This window comes from Rhipicephalus microplus, chromosome 2 (genome assembly GCF_043290135.1).
Source record: "Rhipicephalus microplus isolate Deutch F79 chromosome 2, USDA_Rmic, whole genome shotgun sequence".
Taxonomy (NCBI): Eukaryota; Metazoa; Arthropoda; class Arachnida; order Ixodida; family Ixodidae; genus Rhipicephalus; species Rhipicephalus microplus.
Genome location: NC_134701.1, coordinates 268219407 through 268243042, shown reverse-complemented (window position 1 = coordinate 268243042; position 23636 = coordinate 268219407). Strand labels below are relative to the sequence as shown.

At 48.4% G+C, this 23636-nt stretch overlaps 1 protein-coding gene across 1 annotated transcript in view; it reads right to left on the bottom strand.

The window, feature by feature from the left end:
- The window catches only part of LOC119169993 (short-chain dehydrogenase/reductase family 9C member 7), a 49680-nt gene extending 30342 nt beyond the window's left edge, over window positions 1-19338 (bottom strand). Inside the window, exon 1 of the mRNA XM_075881306.1 lies at window positions 19033-19338. Coding sequence (XP_075737421.1) covers window positions 19033-19059 — 27 coding nt within the window. The 5' untranslated portion in view covers window positions 19060-19338. The remainder of the gene's footprint in view (window positions 1-19032) is intronic.
- Window positions 19339-23636: the final 4298 nt, after the last annotated feature.

Below are 23636 nucleotides of genomic sequence, written 5' to 3'. Positions count from 1 at the left end.
CTTATAGCCTTCGCAGACCAGCATCGATCTTTACAGAGCGTTCTAAGGCAACGTGGCCTCGCTTGAAACAGTAAAGCACATCCCTTTGAATTATGATAAATAACTATGTGCGTTTGATTAATTCGCCTAATACACTTTGAAGGTGAGGGCCGCTTTTTTTTTCCTACTTCTATTTGCAATCGAATGCATAAATCCCAACTCCCCTCCTCGACCAACCGCTTCCTGCTCCTAACAAGTTCCTGCATCACCTCCGGAATCAGGAGTGGCAAGTTTTCTGCACCTTCTTGTTTTAAAAGGTGAAAATTTGGCAGAAGTCTATCTGGTTGGGAAGGAAGTGAGGCAAATAAAAAACTCCAACAGAAAATGGTATTCTAAACTTCTAAGCCGGACGTTTGGAAGCCATACCAGCTTCTTCCTCAGGGGTAACCAACCAGAGATGCGCGGTGATTATTTAAAAACCCTGGCAGTAAAGGGAGGGTAATGTTCCCCTGGAGCGGTTCATGTTCCCCGCTGTCTGCTGAACGTGCCAGGAATCGAGGAGGAGTAGCCGGCGGGTGTTCCTTTTTTTCCAGAATCACCGCGTTGTCCGGATGGATGTGGTGGTCAAACCGCTCGCTGTGTTCCGATACTACGCTCCGTTGGTTGTTAAATTGATGGAAATCGTTCTTGCCCCCCCCCCCCCCTCATGGGTATTACGAGAAGTACGAGCTTCGGATTGATTACGTTCTTTATATTCGCAACGCTTGTTTGCCGAGTATAAAATGAAGCGATAGGAATTTATATTCAATTTAAACTAGCTTCAATCTTCTGTACGTAAATTTAATCGCGAAACGTTTCTCTAACTATGAAGTACAAGTGAAACCTGGACAAATTCAGCCACCAGGGAGCGCATCGCTCTGCCATTGCGTTAAAGGTTCGGCATAAAGATATAATGTAATATTTTTACATCACTTGACCACAAACATGCTTCTTTTTCACTTGAAAGTACGCATTATCTATTTATGTAAATAACAGTACAGTATAAAGTGAGAAACAAGTGGTCCAAGTCCAAGTGGTCCAAGTGGTCTGCTTTCGACGCACCTCTCGTTTTGTTCCGAAGTCGAGTCAGGGGCGCATGCCGGTGCGTCTTCTAAGCTTCGCCGTCGTTTTGCAGCCGATTCAAACGAGTTTAGGCAAGACGCGTTTCTGAAACAACATGAGCTTGATGCAATATCCTGCACTGGCAGGATACGCTACACCTATGCGTAGCGGCGAGTGGAAGACGCTTCGTTTAAACTCAAATACAACTAGTAAAGCTCCAACGTCGCAGCAGATTAAGGTATACCTAGGGGTCTTCAGCCTCTGAACAACTAAGGCACTGCTTTCATGCTTTTCAGCGCACCACACTATCCGCGCTGCACGAAGAACTAAACTGAAGCTGTAGAAAAAGATATGTAGACAGTTCGATAGCTAACAATGTTCAATTCGAAGTCTGTACTTTCCTTAATTCCGGCAGAGGTACACGATTGCAGCTTCAGAATCCCTTCTAGGTATTATTGTATGAAACTCCGAGGTCTGTAAAATACTGAAATAAACAAAACTGATTTTGCCGTCTTCCTCTGGCAATGTACGCTTCCCACCACCCTCCCACTGTCCCGATTTCCTTTATAGAAGAGTTGGTAATCCTACACATGACCAAATCAGGCTGTCATGGGGTGACACCATCATTTGACGTCATTATTTGACTTTATAGAGTCACAAATTTTGGCGGTCTGTGACGTTATTATGCGGTTATTTGTTGCATCACTTTGCACTGACGACGGTCACTTTTTGCATTTGATGACACTTCTATGCTTTCGCCTAGCATGTTTCTCTCTTGATTTAGTTTCTAGCTTTCCAGTACATTGATGCAGCAGTGGGGACCCCTTCCCCTTGGCTGTGCCGATGTAACAGAAAGATAACTACATCAAGCCGGGGGTCGTACTACCTCAATTTTCTCAATCTTGCGTATGGTATATCTACAAACGCATGTACGAACCTATATAAAGTATCAATGACGCCTCCTAGTTTCCCCCCGGAAGACATCACCGAGTCAATGGCGGCTACACCCCTGTTCCAGTAGTACTTCATAACAGTCGCCGAGTAGCATTGCTTCCCTAATAACGATTAACGTTTCTGTCACGGCGTACCCTCTCGCGCACAACAGTCTGAGCAGCAGTGAGCAATGCAGGAAGTCACGACGCAGGCTTTGTCTGCTCGGGCGTTCGAGGTTGTCGGCACCCCAAGCATTGCGCAACCGATCTCCGCTGTCGAAGGGAGAGGGAGGCGTGACTCAACAGGCGTTAGCCCCAGCACACTGACCTGGCTCCGTTGCGGAGAATGGTTGTGACCTGCTTAGGCCACGCGAAAGTTTTGAAACTGTTGACGTTGCGCATCCCGCTTGCCGGCTCGCTCGCACGTACACAGAGGACGCCAATCTGCTCATTCATCTTTGACAGCTCTTACTTCTCGAGCGGCAGTTGGCTGATAGTTATCGGAAAGAAAACAAAATGTAAACAGCGAGATCCGTTTGTCGGCGCATAAGGAACTGTCAAGCTATTCGTGCTCTATAAAACAGGTTAACCGATGCGCTGTAACTTGTGGTGGACGGCTGCGGCATTTCCTGTACTGAAACAAACGCGCGATAAGTAAGCCAGTGCCCTCATTCTCTTCCCTTTGTTATTACTGATAACATTGTTAAAATATCATTTGCAGCCTGTGGAAAAAAAAGCCTTTACTTCCTCGTTCAGTGCTCTTAGAAGGAAATAATTAGGTGATTGACTAACTGATTAATTAACAGATTAGAGAGAGCCATAGAAAGAAGAGTTAAAAGACTATCGGTTGACAAGAGCCACAACACATGCCTACCGCGCAGGTGTTTAGAAAAGCCTTCCCTAAACTCCACTTCCATCAACCGATTAATCGGTGCGTCGAATTAAACCACTAGAGCATTACTCTTGCTCCTCGTCTAAAGTGCAGAAAATAAAATGAACTCCATTCGCTGCATAAGCAAGTCTGCTATAAGTGACACTGGTCGAGATAGCACGTTCTTTTTACAGCAAAAGCTGTTACGAGATCCCTACTCGGGTCACGCGCAGGTGTCCGCCGCCACCGCCAATGTCCGTAACCACATCGCGCGAAATTAGAAAAAAAACCTAGCCCCAAAGACACAGGGGGGCTCGAAACCTGGGCCTGCTGAGTGCCACCCAGTATTCTACCACTGAGCTATGGTGATGCTTGTGACTTGTTGGCAAATTTGCCTTAGGCAGACTTGATGTCGGGAACGCAATCGCGTTAATAGGACTTATAAAGCGTTTTAAAACAGCGTAAGAACAAGCAGTCGTCGCACAATGCAAATAGTGTAACGAGTGGGCCGTCCAATGCTAAAACCCATTACAAAAGCTTGTTCTTGTTCTCCTATGAACTGGTGGCGCATGCCCACTTCAGCCATAATTCCTCATCATCGTCAGCCACTGCATGAGCAATTGGCACAAAATTCCTTGCAAGTGCATGCGGATACCACGCTTCTCAGAAGAATCACGAATAATAGCATAACGAATGCCGGTGTACTACCCCTGGAAATTATTATTATTGCCCTAGTGGGTATCAAGCAAGAGTGCTTGCAGTAGTTACCCAACGAGTGTTTTGAAAGGGCTCTGAAAGGCCGCTCTTCTAGCTTTCGCTGTGACTGTGCTGCGCCTTCCGTGCAGGCATGGCGTTTTTCTGGCTGTTCATTTATGAAAGAGCGATTGCCAAAGTACAGACAAGACTTCATGTCAAAATCAAAGCAACTATAGCATCACCCAGCCAGAATAACTCTAGAAGAGTGCCCTGCTCGCACAGTTGATGCAAGCAGTGCACGGACCCCATGTGGGCACCGCATGTTTCTCTAGTGCACAGCAGTATCGCTCGGGAGGACATAAAACACCTCATGCGTGATTGTTACCATTATGAAGCAGAACAACATCTACAGTGTTGCGCCTTTGGGTAGCGTGGTGCGGACTCGGGCCATCCGAGTCCCCGGAGAGGACGAGTAGAGAAGCCGGAGAAGGAGAAAAAAATGTTTATATACAGTATTTACATGGTAGCGTGGTACAACATGAAAAGAGAATCACACACGAGCGCCTCTGCGCTAGCGTTTTTATACATCGTCCGCCTTCCCAAGATCCCTTGCAAAGAAAATTTATGCGCAGGATACTCCAATGAGATCGTCGTCTTCCTCTCCGTCCCCGAAGAGGGAAAGCCAAACACCGCCTCCCTCTGAACCTAGGAAAGGGGCAAGACATGCCCAGTTCGCTGTTTGGTGAGGGAGACCCCACGCGCCAGCGTGGCACCACAGTGAGATGACGTGGAATCCCATGCGCAAAGTCGCTCCCTGATGCAGCCAGGTTGACTCAAGCAAGGCAGAATACCCCGTACAGCTGCTGGGTCGACGCTGCTTCGGAGTGTTGCTCTCGGCGGCTGACAAAAGCTTGGCCAACGACTTTTGTGTCAAGAGGAGCCGGCGACGTGGTTTTTCCAGATTGTCCGCGTCCGTCGCCGTCCCGGTGCAGGGTTGACTCATCAACAGCTGCCAGGTGCCAGCAGGCCGCGAAGACCACGTGGAACTTGGGCGAGGCACAACAGCACCCCCGCCGCCAGATGATACATCGGGAGGTCGAGTTGTTCCATGCAGCTCGGCCGGGTCGATGTCGGCGACGTTCCGGCAAGGCTCTTGCTTTCTCGAAGGGCCTGGTCAAACTGGAATGCTCCAAGAGCTGGCCTCTGCGCCCCGCTTCGGTGAAAAGTGGGTGACAAGCTCCAAGAAACGACCTTTGTCAGCCACACACAATGCGACAAGCACCGCGTGCACGCCACTCTCATCGCCAGGCCTCCGATTTTACAAAGCAAACATCTTATCTTAATAACTTAAGCTCAAGGAAACAATGTGCATACCAATCGGGACAAGTGTCCAGTAACTCTTTCATACGTAACTCCATTTGGAATCGAGATAACATTATAATCAAGCTAAACAAGCAAACTGTAGAGCTCGGGACAACGAGGGAGTCAGTGAAAAATTTCTCTAAGCCCTCACTGTAACACATTGAAAAAAAAAGTACACATAAACTAGGTAAAGGTAAACAAAAAAAATCAAACAAACCTTCCGCGTCTTTTGACGAGTCAAAACGCTCGACTTAGGGCGTCTGCATTTGTATGAAGGCCACCTCTCTTGTAGCGCACCTCGAAATTGTGCTGCTGCAGTGCTATGCTCCATCTGAGCAAACGACCATTCTTAGGTGACATTTGGTGTAACCAGGTTAGTGGAGAGTGATCAGTTTCTATAATAAACTTAGAGCCAGCAACATAGCAGCCTAGTTTTCGTACGGCCCAAACAATGCAAGCACATTCTTTTTCCGAAGTGCTATAAGCCTCTTCCCTGCTGCTCAATTTGCGACTCAAATACAAAACCGGCCGCTCCTCTCCACTCTGGTCCGTCTGACATAGCACTGCTCCTAAACCGCGTTCGCTTGCATCACACTGAATAGTGAAAGGTTTTGCAAAATCCGGTGCCCTCAAGACGGGTTTCTCACTCAATGCGTGCTTCAGCTTCTGAAAAGCGTCTTCCTTTTTAGAGTCCCATTGAATGTTCACAGGTTCGGTCTTGCGTAAACTATCTGTCAAAGGGCTGGCAATCTCGGAGTAATTCGGGACGTAATGCTGATAGTAACCTGTGAGGCCGAGGAATGCTCTCATCTCGGTCTTAGTGCTGGGACGACGATAACCGACCACCGCGGCTACCTTGAGTTCGGACGGTCGACGACGCCCATTTCCTACAATGTGCCCTAAATAGCTTACTTCAGCACCGCCCAAATGACATTTCTCTCTCTTTACCGTAAGACCTGCATTTTTGACCCGTTCCAAAACCATCCGAAGGTGTTCAACATGGTCTTCCCATTTGTCCGAAAATATCGCCACATCGTCTAGGTAAGGCAGCGCAAATTTCTCGAGCCCGTGGAGAACCTTATCCATCAGGCGGCTGAAACAATACGGCGCGTTCTTGAGCCCAAAGCTCATCATCAAAGGACGAAAAGTGCCCAGGGGTGAGATAAAAGCAGCGTATCGACTCGCGCGCTCTGTCAAAGGGACCTGCCAATACCCCCTAACAAGGTCTAACGTAGAAATGTATTTCGCCTTAGACACTGTCTCTACCCTCTCTTCAATGTTAGGAATAGGGTAAGTCTGGTCGACTGTTACAGAGTTCAGGCGGCGATAGTCCACGCATGGCCTTGGATCACGGCCCGGAATCTCAACCAAAATCAAAGGCGAGGTGAAATCACTGTCTGCTTCGATGATAACACCTAGGTCGATCATGCGGCGAATTTCGGCCTCTAGTATCTCTCTCTGTCTAGGTGACACCCGATACGGCTTACAGCTGATCGGCTTGTTAACCGTCAGCTCAATGTCGTGCTTAATCACATCCGTTTTGCCTGGCTTCTCGGAGAAAACGGTAGCGAATTCCTGTACTAAAAGCTCTAAATCTTCCTCTTGAGCCTTACTTAGGGTGTTCCCTGTGTCTACCCTATCGGACAATGTGCTGCTGACCGTGCCATCGGAAAGACAAAGGATTTCCGCGCCCTCATCCTCAGGAACATTGAGTGCAAGGTTTACTACTGCTTTTCGTCGCATGTAGGGTTTCATTAGGTTACTGTGATACACTTTGGGGCATTTCCGGCCCCACTTTACCTCGTAGTTGGTGTCTGAAAGCACTGACAACACTGTCGCTGGTCCCTCCCATTGTACGTCCAGCTTGTTTTTTCTTGAAGGGCACAACAGCATCACCTCATCGCCCACTCTAAAGACTCGCTTTCGAGCTGACTTATCGTAACGGGCCTTGGAAAGCGCCTGTGCTGCGCGCATGTTGCTCTCCACCACTTCGCGTGTAGTCCCCAGTCGCCCCAATAAATCCAGTACATAGGAAACCACATTAGGGTCCTCCCCATATCCAGTCCATGACTCTCGTATTAAGTGCAGCGGACCTCTCAAGTTCCTGCCGTAGACAAGTTCAGCCGGACTAAAACCCGTACTCTCGTGTGGGGCCGACCTCAGAGAAAACATCGCAGCTGGTATACACCCCTCCCAGTCACTTTTATGCTCAAAGCACAAAGCTCGCAAAACGCGTTTCATGACCGAGTGCATGCGTTCCACAGGGTTCGACTGTGGATGGTGAATAGAGCTATGCGCGATTTTTATCCCGCAGCGTTCTAGGAATGTAGTCGTAAGGCAGCTTGTGAACACACTTCCGTTGTCACACTGTATCTCCGAGGGAAAACCCACCCGAGAAAAAATAGACAACAATGCGTCCACCACGCATACTGAACTCAACTCTTTCAGTGCGATTGCCTCCGGGAACTTGGTGGCAACGCACAGCGCGGTCAGGACGTACCGATATCCTGATTTAGATGGAGGCAGAGGCCCCACGATGTCAATCACGAGCCGACGGAAGGGTTCTGTGACTATTGGCACTAGTTTCATTGGTGCCTTCCATTTGTCTGTTGATTTTCCTATCCGCTGACAAGTGTCGCATCCACGGACAAACATCTCTACATCCTTCCAGCACCCGGGCCAGTAGAACTCCTGAGCCAGCTTAGCTTTCGTTTTCTTTATACCTAAGTGGCCCGCCCAGGCGTTGCTGTGGGCCAGGTCGAGAATGTTCCGCCGGTATTTTAGTGGAACTACCACTTGGTTGTAGACCCGCCCTTTAGCGTTCTCATACCTGCGATGCAACACCTCGTTTTGGGTGTAGAACGAAACGTTCTTCCTAGAGTTACCTTCCTTATGTATGGCATCTAGCAGCATAGAGAGTGCGAGATCCGCCTTTTGATCGACCACTAGCGTTGCACGGTCGGTTCTGGCTAGCTGACACCAACTGGTGGACGCGGGTGTTAACACCGAGCCTGTCACCAAGTCCTCGTTTTCGGGCGTTAGAGATATTTCCTCGCTGTTGTCGACCATAGCCCCCGTTTCCGTCTCGACAACTCGCATGGCAGACTCATTTTCCGTCGCAACTACCTCAGGTTTTCCTACACTGCCCTCGGACGTCTGTTCCCCAGAGGGTGAGCTGCTCAGCTGTTGCGTCAGCTCGCGCGCCTTCGAACGGGTAAGGGCCATGCAAGCTATTTCGGTGGCAAATGATTCTCCACGTGTTTTTAACATTTCCTCAGACTTATTTGAAAATAGGTAAGGGAAGTGCTCCGGGAGGTTGGCTGAAATTGCTGCTTCCGTACACAATTGGCCGAAAGGGCCCTCGATTACAACCCTCGCTATCGGTAGGCAGACGCTTTGCTTTTCTGCCACTTGCCGAATCCAGGCACACTCTCCTATATAGTCTTCGGAAGATACGCAACTTGGATGCGCTACATCCATTGTGGCCGCCGAGTCCCTCAATACCCTACACATTCGGCCGTTCACTGAGAGTGTCCTCATGTAAGGCTTCAACAGCTTTAAGCTATCCTCTGACTCCTGAATTGTGGCAAATGCCATGTGCCTCTTACAGCTCCTGGCCATGTGGCCCTTTTCTCCGCAGCTGTAGCAAACAACTGGCTTCCGCGCTTCTAACGCATGCGCTATGTCACCAGGCGCCTTTGAACCTGATGAAGGTGCCGCCTTAGTCCCCTCACTGTCCTTTCCCTGCTGATTGTCTAATAACTTGGAATTTTCGGGTTTCCAGTTATTTCTTGCAAACCTCTTGCGTCCCTGGTTTCCCGACCAGCTTTCTACCTTTTCATTTTTTTCCGAAGTTCGTGGTGTATTGCGGAGACTACGGCGTGAGCAGTAATCTTCGGCGAGTTCTGCTGCCCTGTTCATGTCTACGTCTTTCATCCTATCCTGCACCCAAAGCCTTACCTCCTCGGGAATTCCCCGGTAAAACTGCTCAAGTACCATCAACTCAATGACCTTGTCATGGTTGCCATAGACTTGCGCGCTTTTGAGCCACTCTTCAAAGTTGGCTCTAATTTGGTAGGCATAGTCTGAATGAGATTCGTTGCCCCTCTTAGAGTGCCTGAACCGCAGGCGGAAAGCCTCTGTCGATAGGCGACATTTTCGTAGCAATGCAGCCTTTACCCTGTCATACACCTCGGAGTCCTCTTTATTCATTCTTGCGATAACATCGGACACTTCGCCTGGTAGTACGCATATCAGTTTTTGTGGCCAAGTCTCCCTACTAAACCCTGCATTTTCGCATGCTCGCTCAAAATGCACGAGGTATAATGCAATGTCGTCACCCGCCTTGAAGGTGTGGATTAGATCCTTTATCTTTGATTCTCCACCCCCTGAATTTTGATTTCCCACGGACATACGAAGCTCCAGTTCTTTCAGACGGATTTCATGTTCTTTATCCTCGCGATCCCTCCTTATTTCCTCCTCTCTTTGTTCACGGGCTAAGCGCTCACGCTCCTCTTTCTTTGCCAAAATGGTTTCTCTGGCCTCAATGGCCTCTTCTAAACTCACTTCCTCTTTTCCCAAGTGCTCCAAAATTTGTTGTTTTCTTTTAACCGAGCCGACCGAAATATTCAGCTCCTGACAAATTTCGAGGAGTTCTTGGACCTTAAACTTCTCCATCTTAGATATGCACACCGTTTCTCTTCTAAGGTAATTTTGCCCACGAGCCACCCAATTCTTGGTCTGCGAATCAAAATTTACCAAAATCACCCTACCACGTTACCGACCATCTGCGCTAACGAGTCTGGCGAAAAGAAGAGCAAACACGCGGCACTCACCACTTCGATGCAGCCGACGCAGGCGAATCCCATAAGCTGCCAGCCACTGTTGCGCCTTTGGGTAGCGTGGTGCGGACTCGGGCCATCCGAGTCCCCGGAGAGGACGAGTAGAGAAGCCGGAGAAGGAGAAAAAAAATGTTTATATACAGTATTTACATGGTAGCGTGGTACAACATGAAAAGAGAATCACACACGAGCGCCTCTGCGCTAGCGTTTTTATACATCGTCCGCCTTCCCAAGATCCCTTGCAAAGAAAATTTATGCGCAGGATACTCCAATGAGATCGTCGTCTTCCTCTCCGTCCCCGAAGAGGGAAAGCCAAACACCGCCTCCCTCTGAACCTAGGAAAGGGGCAAGACATGCCCAGTTCGCTGTTTGGTGAGGGAGACCCCACGCGCCAGCGTGGCACCACAGTGAGATGACGTGGAATCCCATGCGCAAAGTCGCTCCCTGATGCAGCCAGGTTGACTCAAGCAAGGCAGAATACCCCGTACAGCTGCTGGGTCGACGCTGCTTCGGAGTGTTGCTCTCGGCGGCTGACAAAAGCTTGGCCAACGACTTTTGTGTCAAGAGGAGCCGGCGACGTGGTTTTTCCAGATTGTCCGCGTCCGTCGCCGTCCCGGTGCAGGGTTGACTCATCAACAGCTGCCAGGTGCCAGCAGGCCGCGAAGACCACGTGGAACTTGGGCGAGGCACAACAACAGGCAGCATTACACTTGCTACGTGGCTTGAGAGATGAAAACTCCTAAACACCCCTCCCCCCCCCAAGCAAAAGAAAAAAAACTTTTTGCAATGCCCTTGCGTGCGCGTGGTAGGCTCATCTACATTAAAAAAGCGAGACACATTTGACGTCACGTAAACAAGCGAGGGCAATTCGGTGGAGCATATCTGCTAATTCTCTACGCGCGGGACAACGGCATTTGTTGGCGGATTTTAAATGTGTTCTTATGTTTTAACAATTAGTATATCTAGACCCCGTCCCGCTCTCTTTCAATTCCTCACGCTTTGTGTGGGGCAAACAGTTCAAGACTTGACCGTGTAGGTAAGACACTGCATAATTAACTTGGGCGAGAAAGCGAGGGGCTTTATTGAGCGCAAGGAGAGCAAATGGGCACCTAACAATGGAGAGTGGTAAGGGAGTGGCCAATTACGAAAGAAGTGACCACTGTAGTCACCAAGGTAAGACGACGCCGCCGCCGCCGCCAAGGGCACCGCCGTCACAACAAGACAAACATGCAGCAGTGCCCTTCTGAAGGTCACCGGCTGATAACATGCGTGTGCTCAGGGAAGTGGTGCGCCACGCGAAACCCGTTGTGCTCGGAGGGGCAGGAGACGAAAGAAAAATATACCTACGCTCACGCATGACTCGTCCCGCATGGCATAGGGATCCTTTGTTCCAGACGCGAAAAAACCAAGTGCAAAAGTGCCGTAGCTGGCTAATGCAAGGAGTCCGCGGAAGCCTCAGACAGCTACGACCATCTTATTCAGCCGTGTAAAAGACCGATATATTGTTGCTGCTTGTAAATACAAGCGCTCGGTACACCAGCTGGCTTTCCGGTGTATAGCGCATCCAGGACGGGACGAAGCGAGAGACAGTGTGTATGTGTCTCTTGCTCTGTCTTGTCCTGGATGCGATTTACATACGATTCTATGGATAACCAACAAGCACGCCGTGCAACCTTATAGTCGACTTCCATCTGGTCTTTTTGTGAACAAAGTAATGACAAGATAACCACTGTGCATGCGTCGCCGTCATAGGCGTATGACATAACGTGCCCAGTGTATCCTATTTTCGTTCTGGAGACTTTCCTAACGTCTTGTACTGTCGCCCTGAGCTTCAGGCCTTAGGCTACTTGAGAGCGTTATAGATAAATACATTCACGTAGTATATGCAAAATAAGGCAATGCGTTAAAGAACAGTGCCAAGGCGCCGTGGTTGTCTTGTCCTTATAATGCTCTACTGTCGACCAGAAGGTCGTGGTATCGAACGCCGGCAGCGACGGCAGCATTTCCAAGGACGAAATAAGCCAGAGGACCATGTATACGTTGAAGAGCCCAAGTGGTCACTATTTCTGGAACCCTCCACAACGGCGAGACAAGCATGTCGTGGTTTTGAAACGTAAAACCCGCAGCAATTTTTAAAGTGACACTGACAACTGGAACAAACTTAGTATAGAAAGACTCGGCAGGATAGGCACTATCTTGGAATACCGTATAAAGCAGAATGGTCAAAAACGAAAAGACATGTCAGACGAGTTTGGTTCCTGTCATAAGATGCGTAAATATGAAGATATTGTCTAGCATTCAACTGGGCCGGTAGTACACTGCAAAGGCCTTGGAACAGTAAGCATCATTTCCGTATTTATCTTTTTGTCTCACAATATTGTACATTAAATGTGACGCTTAGTTATCGAGATGAGCAGATTGCGTGCTCAATCTTCAGCGTGATTCGACGCGTCAAAAGCTCGCGCCGACGTCTCCTTAGTGCGAAATGGATCCCAGATTACAAGAAACTGAATTACGGAAAGCGACTAAGTGGATATTGTGTTTTCGGCTGCCGAGAACGTAATGACGCGCGTTGTACGAAGCTTTAATTGAGAGGCTTCGCAAATAGTTTTGGACTAGAAAACGAATGATCACAACCAAATTAGGTGCGCAAGGTCGCACATAAAGGGCCACGTTTGTTTAGCAAGCCACAAGTTTTCTCTTAGGGTTTTTTTTTTTTAAGTTGGAAGATTATGAAGCTCGTGTATGTCACAGCTGCAGTGTTAGCTTTGCGATCAAAAAAATGTCCAGCCCATATTACGGTTGCGATTATACCAAAGCATGTTAACCCCAACGAGCTACCTCGTAATTCTTACAGCTTCTATTGTTCCCCCCTCCCCCTTTTTTTTCCTTGATAAGGTGTTCGTCCGAACAGCGCCTCCATCTCGTTATAGTTCTTTCGCGCCATATTATTAAGAAATTGTCGCAAAGAATACAGTGTTGACGTGACTGCATAAACTGCCGAGATGACCTCTACTATTTCTTTCTTTCTGACGGCAGAATAACAACACTAGCCCTATAGTTCCACGTGATTACGAAGGCCGTGATTATAGGTGTTCGGTTGCGTAGCCGGCGCACACACGTGCGAGTTGATTGATTGATATACGGGGTTTAACGTCTCAAAGCCACCATATGATTGTGAGAGACGCCGTAGTGGAGGGCTCCGAAAATTTCGCCCACCTGGGGTTCTTTAACGTGCACCCAAATCTGAGCACACGGGCCTACAACATTTCCGCCTCCATTGGAAATACAGCCGCCGCAGCCGCGATTCGATCCCGCGACCTGCGGGTCAGTAGCCGAGTACCTTAGCCACTAGACCATCACGGCAGGGGTACACACGTGTGAGTGTTGTGCCCGGAGTAGCCATCAGAATAAGTTGAACGAATAAAGACTATACCAGCATCACATCATTCAGATCTCAGTGAATGAGTGCGGCGCTCTTCGTCGCACCGAATGAAATTATCAATTCCTTCGTCTCACCGCCCCCCCCCCCCTTCTGAATTTCAGCTTCCTTCTCTACATGCTGCGGCCCCGATTCCAACAATCCCGTGTACGGTGATAATGACGCGTGCACACCTGCACTTAAAAAGCTGATGTCTAGGTTGCGCCGCAGGACTTAGAGGTTCAAGTCTGACACCTCTGTGAACTCATTCATGAATTTGGCGGTCGGGGTCACGTCAGAATCCAGGTATTTCCTTCATGGCGCCATAATGGCGACATCGCCGGCGCGCTACTGTTCGTATGTCTGTCTCAACGCCGTTCGAGCGTGAGCCGCGTACGAGCGACCCAACTTGTGTTCCGGGCACTCGAGCTCCCACGTTCTACGGCATGGCGCTGTAGGTGTCACCTGTTTGAGGTCACGTCCTTAGACCAGGACGTGGACCCGGACCTGGCCTTTGTTCCCAGTGCACCGACGTACGGCTCCACCCCGTAGGCCTCTACCGAGCCAGTGCTTCGGTAGAGTGCTACGCTGAAGACTGGCAGATGACAATAGCCATGACAGATGGCAGAATGGCGACAGACGTCTGTGCTCCGGGCTGACAAGGCGATGACACAACAGTACCTCAGCGCAGCCATGCTATTTCGCTCTCCCGGTTGCCCTTAACAGCGCACTGTGCATGTACAAAGGAATTGGCAAACTAAAGTTAATTGTGGCGCTTATGAGCGAGACACACAGTCTTAAACAAATGATCATACGTTACATATACATTCTCCTTAATAACATTGTGCGTGGGTCATAAGGAAAAAAACTCCTAATATTGCTCGATCGAAAAGATAGTGGCGGGACGTACACCTTGGACGATTCCGGCTCGCAGGCCACAAGAACTTGCGCAAGAAATTACATCTTACTGAAAGCATTGCATACTAAGCAAGGCGGACGATGGAAAGTAGATATCACCACTTCTTGGCATACGTACACGTACAGTTCAAGTGACATTGAAACAAGGACGCTCATTTAGAATGAGTCTATAGCTTTGACGATGTGTCCACCACCCTGTTATGGGAATCATGTCGCCTGTTGATAGCCAACGAGATATCAGAAGAATCATGGTAGCATGTATCGCAGTTTCCTTCCTATACATGATTTCTGAAATAAAAACAAGAGCTTCGCCTTCAAACAAACAAGAAAGTAAGAACAGCAGCGCAGAATGAGCAAGGACGTGACGAGAACATACGACAGAGGCGTGTCAGTCGTTTGATTGTACATGGTCTTTATTACTCTCGCTCTACGGTTTTTACCCTCTAGAGTTATCCACGAAGTCGGTCAACGAATCGTTTCACTTCGTCGATAGTTTAGTTCATGTGGGCGCTTTACGAATCAGACCCGCACAAAAGGGGGCACCAAACAACTGTCGCTACACAGCGAAACTGTGCAATGACATTTAACAACGGTTTAAGTGTGGGCGAGGTAGTATGGACCGATGTGAATAGACCGAATCATGTCCAAGCGACATTAACGTAGAATCACAAGTGTGTAACACTTCACTTGCCGATCACCGCATGCGCCCAAACTGCGTGTGTCAAATGCAAAACACATGTCAAGGAAAACTGACTGCTAGCAAGGCTCTGCAAACAAACGCAGTTAATAATTACAAAGATTAGAATTTAAACTCACTGAGTATATTATGCACTGGCCTAAGATGGCTCAAAGGTGAAAGCCATTGCCTCCGGAACCGGTGGCATTGCAAGCCTTCTGCCAATCACGCGCCTCTGGTACAGGCCCACCCCCGACCAAGTGACGATGGCACGTGATGACGTCATGTGACTTTCTCTGACGTCATGATGTACAGATTTTGTTGGTGATCTGCGACCTCACAGCGACTCCATATATTGCGATTAGATCGCACGATGATGACTTTTTTCATCACACGTGTTGGAACCGACGGTAGCTTTTCGTGTTTGATGAGGTATCTGAGGCTTTTATATTTAAAAATTAGATCAAAGAACCAGAGCCATACTGGAGGTCACAAATGAATTCTAGTCACGTGGCAATTTATGAACGATTATTCAGATTTAAGTAGACGAGGCCTGTCCCGCATACCACCGGGCGGTGTACAGCCATTACTGCGGACATTAGAGCTTGCAATCTTATGACCAGCTACCGGACGACACAGGCACTGACCTAGCTTATCGGATAATTAAAAAGCCAAGAACCGACTCCTCACGTAGCCTTCGCACTTAGGGCGCCTCGACAGCGGTGACTACGAAGCTGTTGCAGGTGCCAGGATTTCCCACAAACTCGTGCCCTCAGCTCCGGCCTTGATTGTATTAAGGACATCAAGTGTGGCCGGAGACGTGAGATGCGCGTGCGATCTCTTTTTCCTGCTTTCTTTCCGCCCGCGATATTTGTTGCGTGAACGCTGCAGGTGACGGACCGCCCTAGCCTTGACAAGTCTCCGAGTTCCTTTGCCGCAACCTATAAATTCACTACAGTAAACGCAGGAGAGGCCTACTGCAATCACCTATAGTCTGAGCGAGCACCGACTGACCTGAACTCCGAGGTCCTCATAGCAACTTCGGTTGCAAGTAAAGAGCGTGAGCGACATTTCATCAGCTATAACTAATAAATTGAATCGCGAATGAATAGTGAATAGTTTATGAAAAACTGACTGGACGCCAAGAAACGACGTCTAGTCAGTTTTTACCATGAACTTTCGGAAACCACCACTTTAGGATTTTTTTTTTCTTTTAGCCTGTCTATTGAGTGAGTGGATGATTGTGCGGTATACACTTAAAATAAGGTAGTTTCCGAGATCAACGTGATCAGCGTCCCGCCGACTTTCCGAACACACGATTGCGCAGACTAGGCTCGTAGTGCGTATGCATCTCTAAAACATCTTAGCAGACGGTGCTCGCACACGAGGGCGTTCTGCGCGCATGCGCACCCCCGTAGGATATCTCGTTACTGCTCGCCTATATTAGACGCTACCATTTCAAGCTCTAGGTCGACGCTCACGTGATTGTATTGAAAGTTCGCAAGGGTGAACACAGCACACAGTTTATGTAAAATTTATTTTTATAGCGTTTTTTTTTTCATCTTCAGCTATTTGGGCGGGACAGATCTATCGTATATTCAACTAAGAGTGACGACACCTACACGAGTAACGTCAAGGCAGCGCGCACACAGCCGAGTAAAGCAGAAATATGCACGTTAAACGTGGCAACACCGTCGGGTTTGGTTTGGGCTGGTGCTTTCAGTAGCGAAATAGCGACTGCGCCACTGGCGAATGCCTCAGAATGTGAAACAGAACGTCTTTCCACACTGCTCCGTGTGCAAAACACGTGTTTCGACGTTTGGTGCATTCAATCGTTATTTCACGTAGGATTTTCTCAGTTCGTGCTGGCGGGACAAGACGCATGTCTGGAATTGCACAACGCTGACAGCGTGCGCGCCCGGTGCCCTCCCCCGGTTTTGGGCAACAGTTTCACATAAAAAGGAAAAGTGTGGATACTTCTGTGGGACGGTGCCCTTTTCGTGTTCTTGAACTGAGGGTAGAGATTTCAACAACCGCCGGTGGTCATGGGCACTATTCTTCAGCGGCGGAGACTGGGCACCTATAGGACCCCGACGAGTAGAAATCGAAATTTCACTCGGCCGAAGGTCTCGTGCTTACGGTACTTGATTGCTGGCCCGAAGCTCATGGGATCGAATCTTGGCCCGCATTAAATTTTTATCGAGAGAAGATGCTAGAGGCCCGTGTACTGCGATATGTCGGCACACGTTAAATAACGCCGGATTATCTAAATCCACTACGGCGTCTTTCATAATGATATGGCGATATTGGGACGCAAAACCACAACCGTTATTATAAAGTCAAGTTTCCACGTTAGGCCCTGAAGCTGTTTTAGAAGCGACTGCGCAGCCGCAGCTATCTTGCGTCACGAAAAAGACCGGTAGTGTGTTCCAACGCGGCGCAAGAGATAGATCTAGACAACACAAGGATAGAGTTAATGGTAATGGAATGGCTGACAGCAAAAACGCCAGCGTCAACAATCTACACAGTGTGGCTGTGCGATATTTTTTTATTTGGTTAGAGCGCCCCACCACTAAATGTACGCGCGTTTACTTGAATTTATAGCGATTAACGTACGCTTAGAAGATCTAAAAACTTGTTCGCCAAGAGGCGCGTCGTATGTTTCTACTGACAAATAGCGCAACCTTTCAACTACCACGCAAAAGGAGACGATTTCTTTTTTATCAAATAAACAGAGAGCAGTTGTGTAAATATCGATTTCAATCTACCCCAAGTTATCAAAGATAGTGTGCTATCGAACACTCTTTACTTGTGTGCGAGGCGATCGCACAACTAGATACGACAGCATCCAAACGTAATCTGCGAAAATACAGAGCAGAAAGAAGATACAACAAACAAAGCAAATTTTTACGATGAAAAGAAAGAAGAGCACCGTACACGTATATCGTTCGGGTAAATAAATATATATGCATTGTGACGCACTCGTATCGAACATCGACAGAGAACCCACGCACTGGGTACACATCGATATCTTATTTCGAATTTCCTGTTTCGGAAGATTCCATCCGACTGGATGTCCATGTTTTCTTCTTTTGCAAATAAAAAAAGATAAGAATGACAAATATATAAGTATATAGCGTGTTCGTAGTTTTTTTTTTTTTTTTTAGGGTTTCAACTTTCAGAAGAAAAAAGAAAACACCCAGCTGGAGGGCCTGCGGCAAACTATACGATTACGTCAGCCACGTATGACGCTGTAATCCGTTCTAAGCAGACGACAAACAGGTATTTGAACGGACGTATTTCATAGGAGCCGCTCTCATAAAAGCTGTGCATAAACCGACTTTGTGCACAGGACTCTCGTCATACGAAATGCGTGTAAGTTCGAATAGTCAGAAACGAGAACATTGTAAGTGCAACGAAGGACCTGCGGCAACTTGCAACTTGAAGCGCGTACTACGAGATTCTAAACACGAAAAAAAAAAAAAAAAGAATCGCTAAAGTAGCGAAGGTGCGCGTCTTACAGCTGTTGTATGCGTTGAACGTTTACTCACAACAATTTCGCAAAAAAATGCCAGATAGGCCGAACTAAGGATCAAAATATGAACGTCGATTGATTGATTGATATGTGGGGTTTAACGTCCCAAAACCACTATATGATTATGAGAGACGCTGTAGTGGAGGGCTTCGGAAATTAAGACCACCTAGGGTTCTTTAACGTGCACCCAAATCTGAGCACACGGCAAAGTATGAACGTCGACTAGACATATTGCTTTATTCCGATAGTAGCTGTGGGTGCGATTTGCTGTAACCACTGCGACAAGTTATCAAGCGCGTGTCAGCGAACTTTTCGAACTGAGAAGTCCAGGGGCATTGTCACAGCCATCAGATACGCGTGGCATGGCTGGCATCAACTGAGATGTGAATCAATGAATTGAAAACAACTGAATGTTATTTTTTTCGAATGAATGATTAGGGCTAATTTAACCAAAAGCCGTGGTATACAACAAGGTTACGTCGCAAGAAGCTCGCAATTACTTATGAACCGAGCGCGGTACTGACGCTTCGGAATTCGCATGGTCCGCAGCAGTCCGAAATTCGCTCTCGTTTTTCTTTAAAGTAAATCCGGAATGATTCTTGACCATGCCGACGAGCTCGACATAGCATCCTCCTACTACTACAGTACCATTTTAAACAAGCAAGTCGTCCAAACGCAGAGCATAAGTTCTGTCACTCACCCATCCGCTTCTCCTGGAGAGTCGCATCCTGATGGCAGCGGCCAGTCGCCGAAGTCTTTACGCACACAAACCACGAGAAAAACGCTTGACGCACGAGATTGCCGGGCACCGGTCGAAAAGCGAGACGCGAATCTCGTAGTCTCACGTCCTGCCGGTGTCTCGAAGTCGGGTAGTAGCGGAAACACGACTTGTGCGGCGCGGCGCGCTGTCTTCGGCCACGAACGCACGCAAAGACTCGGGACTGGGTCGGCGCTTCCGGGCACTCCGCACAACCTGCCGGCTATCCCTTGCCAAGCGTCCGGCGCGCTCTTCTTGTGCACTTTTTTGCCCTAATCGCCATTCCTTTCCCCTTCACCTCCCTCTCCCTCTTTTTCAGCCGGCCCTTGTCGCACTCGCTGCTCTCTCTTACGTTTCGTGCGAGTGTCCCTCTCTCGCTCGATTTCCTCTTTCCCTCTTTTCCTACCCTTTCGGTTGAGCGTTGTTAGAGTGGACGGCCTTGACTGCCGGAGTCATTGGGAGCACGTGTCCGTCGTCTGCCCTCGCCGACCGAACTTGGATCTATTCAGATAGCCATTGATGCCTATCAGAAAAAAATATATAAAAAAACGGCTGATCGCTGTTTTATTTTCGGGTTTACGGACTCGTTCATGCTGTCGTAGACTCGCCTCGACTGAGCGAGCGTGTGCAGGCGCAATATCTCAATGACATCGCGGCTACGCAACGCCAACTGATGTTATATTCTGATCCACCGTGAAGCCAGAAATGCGAGCGGCAATCACCTTGGTGGCACCGAGTGCGCCTGCGCACGCTTGTGCCCTTGTTGGGATAAAGATGGCAGCGCCTCCCCCCTTGCAATGTGCCGTTGAGCGGAACGAGTTCGCTCTTTGCTTTTGCTCTCGTTGTTTTTCGTTCGTTGTCGGTTACGATGTAACCAAGCATACGCTTTAGTTGTAAAAAAAAAAAAAAACATACGGTCGGTCGCATAGCTGTAGCTGCGACGCTGGCATTGTCGTGTGACGCTATGTATACAGTTGTGTATACCACTTGCTTTTACTATTTGAATGATCTAGGTCTAAGAAAGGGAAATATATATCGAGCTTTGGATTAATTGTACCGCTTGCATGATAGATTTGTATACATTTAACTTTATTTTGCAGTCGCCCGCTGCGGTGGTCTGGTGGCTAAGGTACTCGGCTGCTGACCCGCAGGTCGCGGGTTCAAATCCCGGCTGCGGCGGCTGCATTTCCGATGGTGGCGGAAATGTTGTAGGCCCGTGTGCTCAGATTTGGGTGCACGTTAAAGAACCCCAGGTGGTCGAAATTTTCGGAACCCTCCACTACGGCGTCTCTCATAATCATATGGTGGTTTTGAGACGTTAAACCCCACATATCAAATTTATTTTGCAGTCGCTCGTGATCACTTTTGCTGAAAGCACCATCACGTTCGACGAGTCGTTTAACGTACCGCTTCCTGCGAACCACGTGAAAAGTTTCTCTGCACAAAATGGACATAACCACAAATCCTTTTTCACTATATTATAGGCTGAGAATTCTTTTTATTTAAGCAAAAATAGAGCAGGAATAACTTTTGAATAAACATATATTTATTTACAACCTAGTTAGAATTAGTTTCCATAACACAAGTTAACATACTAGGACATTCTTTTCGTTGAAATGAAATAACGAGTGCCTTGAAATGAAGATCTATTGGTGTGACACACTCACTGATAGTTTTTTTATAGGTGGCGGCTGAAAGGGTGAGATGCACATGATGCATAAGTAAGAGCATGCCTTCAAGTGCTGCAGCTGCGTCACACCAGAGTACTGTGCATGCACAGTACGGTTCTTCTTTCCCCCTCTCCCTCTCCCCTTTCTACCTCGGGGATGAAAGCAGTGCATGCACACACGCTGCGCCGCGCTCCCAACCAGGCTGCAGAAATTAGGCGCCTGCTTCTTCTTCTAACCACTACCAGCACCAAATAAGCGCTTTTTGTGTGTGTGTGTTCCATCAGTCTGTGCCTTGTTGTGACTCTCGTTTGTTGGCGCTATCCATGAGGAGCATTGTCGGGCTGCGTTCTCACTACCTGGAACCCCAGTGCCTTTTTCACGGAACTAGCGTCCAGCGGCGGGACGCAACAAATGGATATGAATGTGGAAGCTTCTTTGGACCGTCAGAAAGACTTCGCTACAGGCATTTCCTCCGGAATGGCTTGTTTGGGGAGGCTATGCGGCCAACTGACCTCGTAGGTCGAGACAAAAGCGTTAAGTCGCTTTAGAGTGCCTCGATGCCCGCTCCCTAAGTCGCTTGATTCTTTGCTGCCCTCTAGGGAGAGACGACAGTGTACTACTCGCCCGTCTACGGCAAGGCTTGACTGCACCTGCGAGCGTGCAGGTGCAGTCTAGCCTGGCCATGGTCCGCCAACTTGCTCCGTGATGGGTACCACTCCCCCTCCCTTCAGTGAAACTGACCTGAGGAACTTTGCACCCGCGAGAGCAGTGACTATTCGGCGACCGCGTGTTATTGGCTGATGCCATCGGGTGTGGTAATGTGTGTTTGATTGGTTTTTCAATCAACAAGAAGGAACCCGACCGGGCTAAAACCGATGCCGCAAAGTGCAGGAAGTCGCCCTGAACCATGTTTCACCCAGCACGCTCATGGTTTGCAGAACTCTAACCTACTATCTTGTAAATAGTGATACACAGTGCCAGTAAATCTGTTTGTTTTTTGTTTCCGCAATTTGTTAGCATCGTTTTCTCCACCCGGAGTTGCTCCACGCTACCACGGGAGTCAGGGTCCGACGAAACCCAGATGTCTCGGCAACCCACATCAGCGGCGACGTGTCGGGTAGACCTCGGCCCGCAACAGACTGCCTGCAACGGCCCGCGGGCCGTGGTTATGCTATATACAGTGGCGACAAGGCAGAATACCACCACCTACTCGTTGAAAGAAGACCCAGAATCTACAGTCACGAAAGGAACCTGGCCGACAGTAAACATGGCTCATCATATATTCTCCCTGCCTTCAACGAAGATACAGATAAGTGAAAGCCGTATCTCATTAAGGCGGATGCCTACTTCGAAGCTGACGACATCACCGGTTCGGTCAGGAAGAGAGCACTGCTCGCGGCAGCATGGAGCACCAAAACTGTTCAAGGATTAACTGGGAAGATCGCACAGCGAGCCCCAAATGTTTTGAGCTTCGGGCGTGTTGTCGATGTACTGAATAAGTAAGATGATCCGAGGTGGCGTGAAATAAAGGAGAGCTTCAAGCTTTTTAATCATTGTAACATGTAAAAGAGGAGTCTGTCACGCAGTTTTTGATATAAATACGCCGCATAGACAACGACTGGAACTTTAGAAACACCTTTCATAGGAGGCTCAGGGGTAGGATTGTGTACGGTGTTCGGTCAACGACCCTACAAAAGCAACAGCTGGTGAAGGCGAACACCACGTTAGCTCAGGCTGAAGCATTGGTAACTCCAGCTGAAGCAGCCGGTAATGACGCCATCAAAAATGACCTCCGAGTCAAAGGCTCTATAGAAATTGCAGACGGCTGGAAAAACTCCTTCAGGGGACACAAAAAGGCCGAAGTGCATAAGGAACGCAGAGGTGGCATCTCAGAGTGCAATGATGCCTGCTGCGGATGGACAAATGCGCGTTGTAGATGTCGCGTAGAAATTGCTATTAAAAGTGTGAGCCGTCCTAACCGCGAGAAGAGCTGTACAACCCAATACATCGACTTTAACGGAAACTAACCCAGAGGACGAATGCGGTGATGAAGTCAACATCAAGGAATTGGTGTCGCTGCGGAAAGTTTTACCCGAGCTCCCAATCCACCATTCATTTGTACCCACGGAAGTCGACACAGAATCACCAGTCGGAGTCATCTCTCTGCACATGAAGAGTCCATGACATAAACCTAAAGTCATCACGGGTGAAGATGTCTTGCTACGCAGGCTGATCACCAGTGTTGAGCGACGTGTCATGCGGGATAGAAAGATGTACTCGTGGAGTGTTCTCTCAACGTGCTCCACTGCAAAGAAGCAAGCTTATGCGAAGGGGACTTGCTGGGCAACTCCTGTGCACCGGCACTTCGTGCCTACGAAGCCAGAAAGACTTGCGAGGTGGCCCCCGGCAAGGTTGAAGCAATATTCACGGGCTAAAAGGATTTCTTCACCTCTGAACATGGCTTAATGAAGGGTTTTCCAGCAAGCCTGCTTCTCAAAGATGGAGCGATACCGAAGTTTGTAAGGCGAGATTCCTTCCTTATATATGCTGTACGCGATAAGGTATATTCAAAGCTCGACCCACTCGTTCCCCTCGGCGTTCTATCACCAGTGAACCATTCGGATTGAGCAACACCCATAGTGCCTATACTAGAAACGGTGCTGTGCTTAATTGCGGCAACTTTAAAGTAACATTTTATCCTGTTTGTGCGGTTGAATAGTATTGAATTCCCATAATCGAAGATATGTTTGCCGTTTTCAGCGATGGTGAATGTTTAAGCACTCTAGACACTTAAGATGCTTATACTCAAGTGCTTATAAACGAAGCCTCGAGTAAGCTTTGCAAATCAATACGCAAGAAATGCATATTTTGCTATGA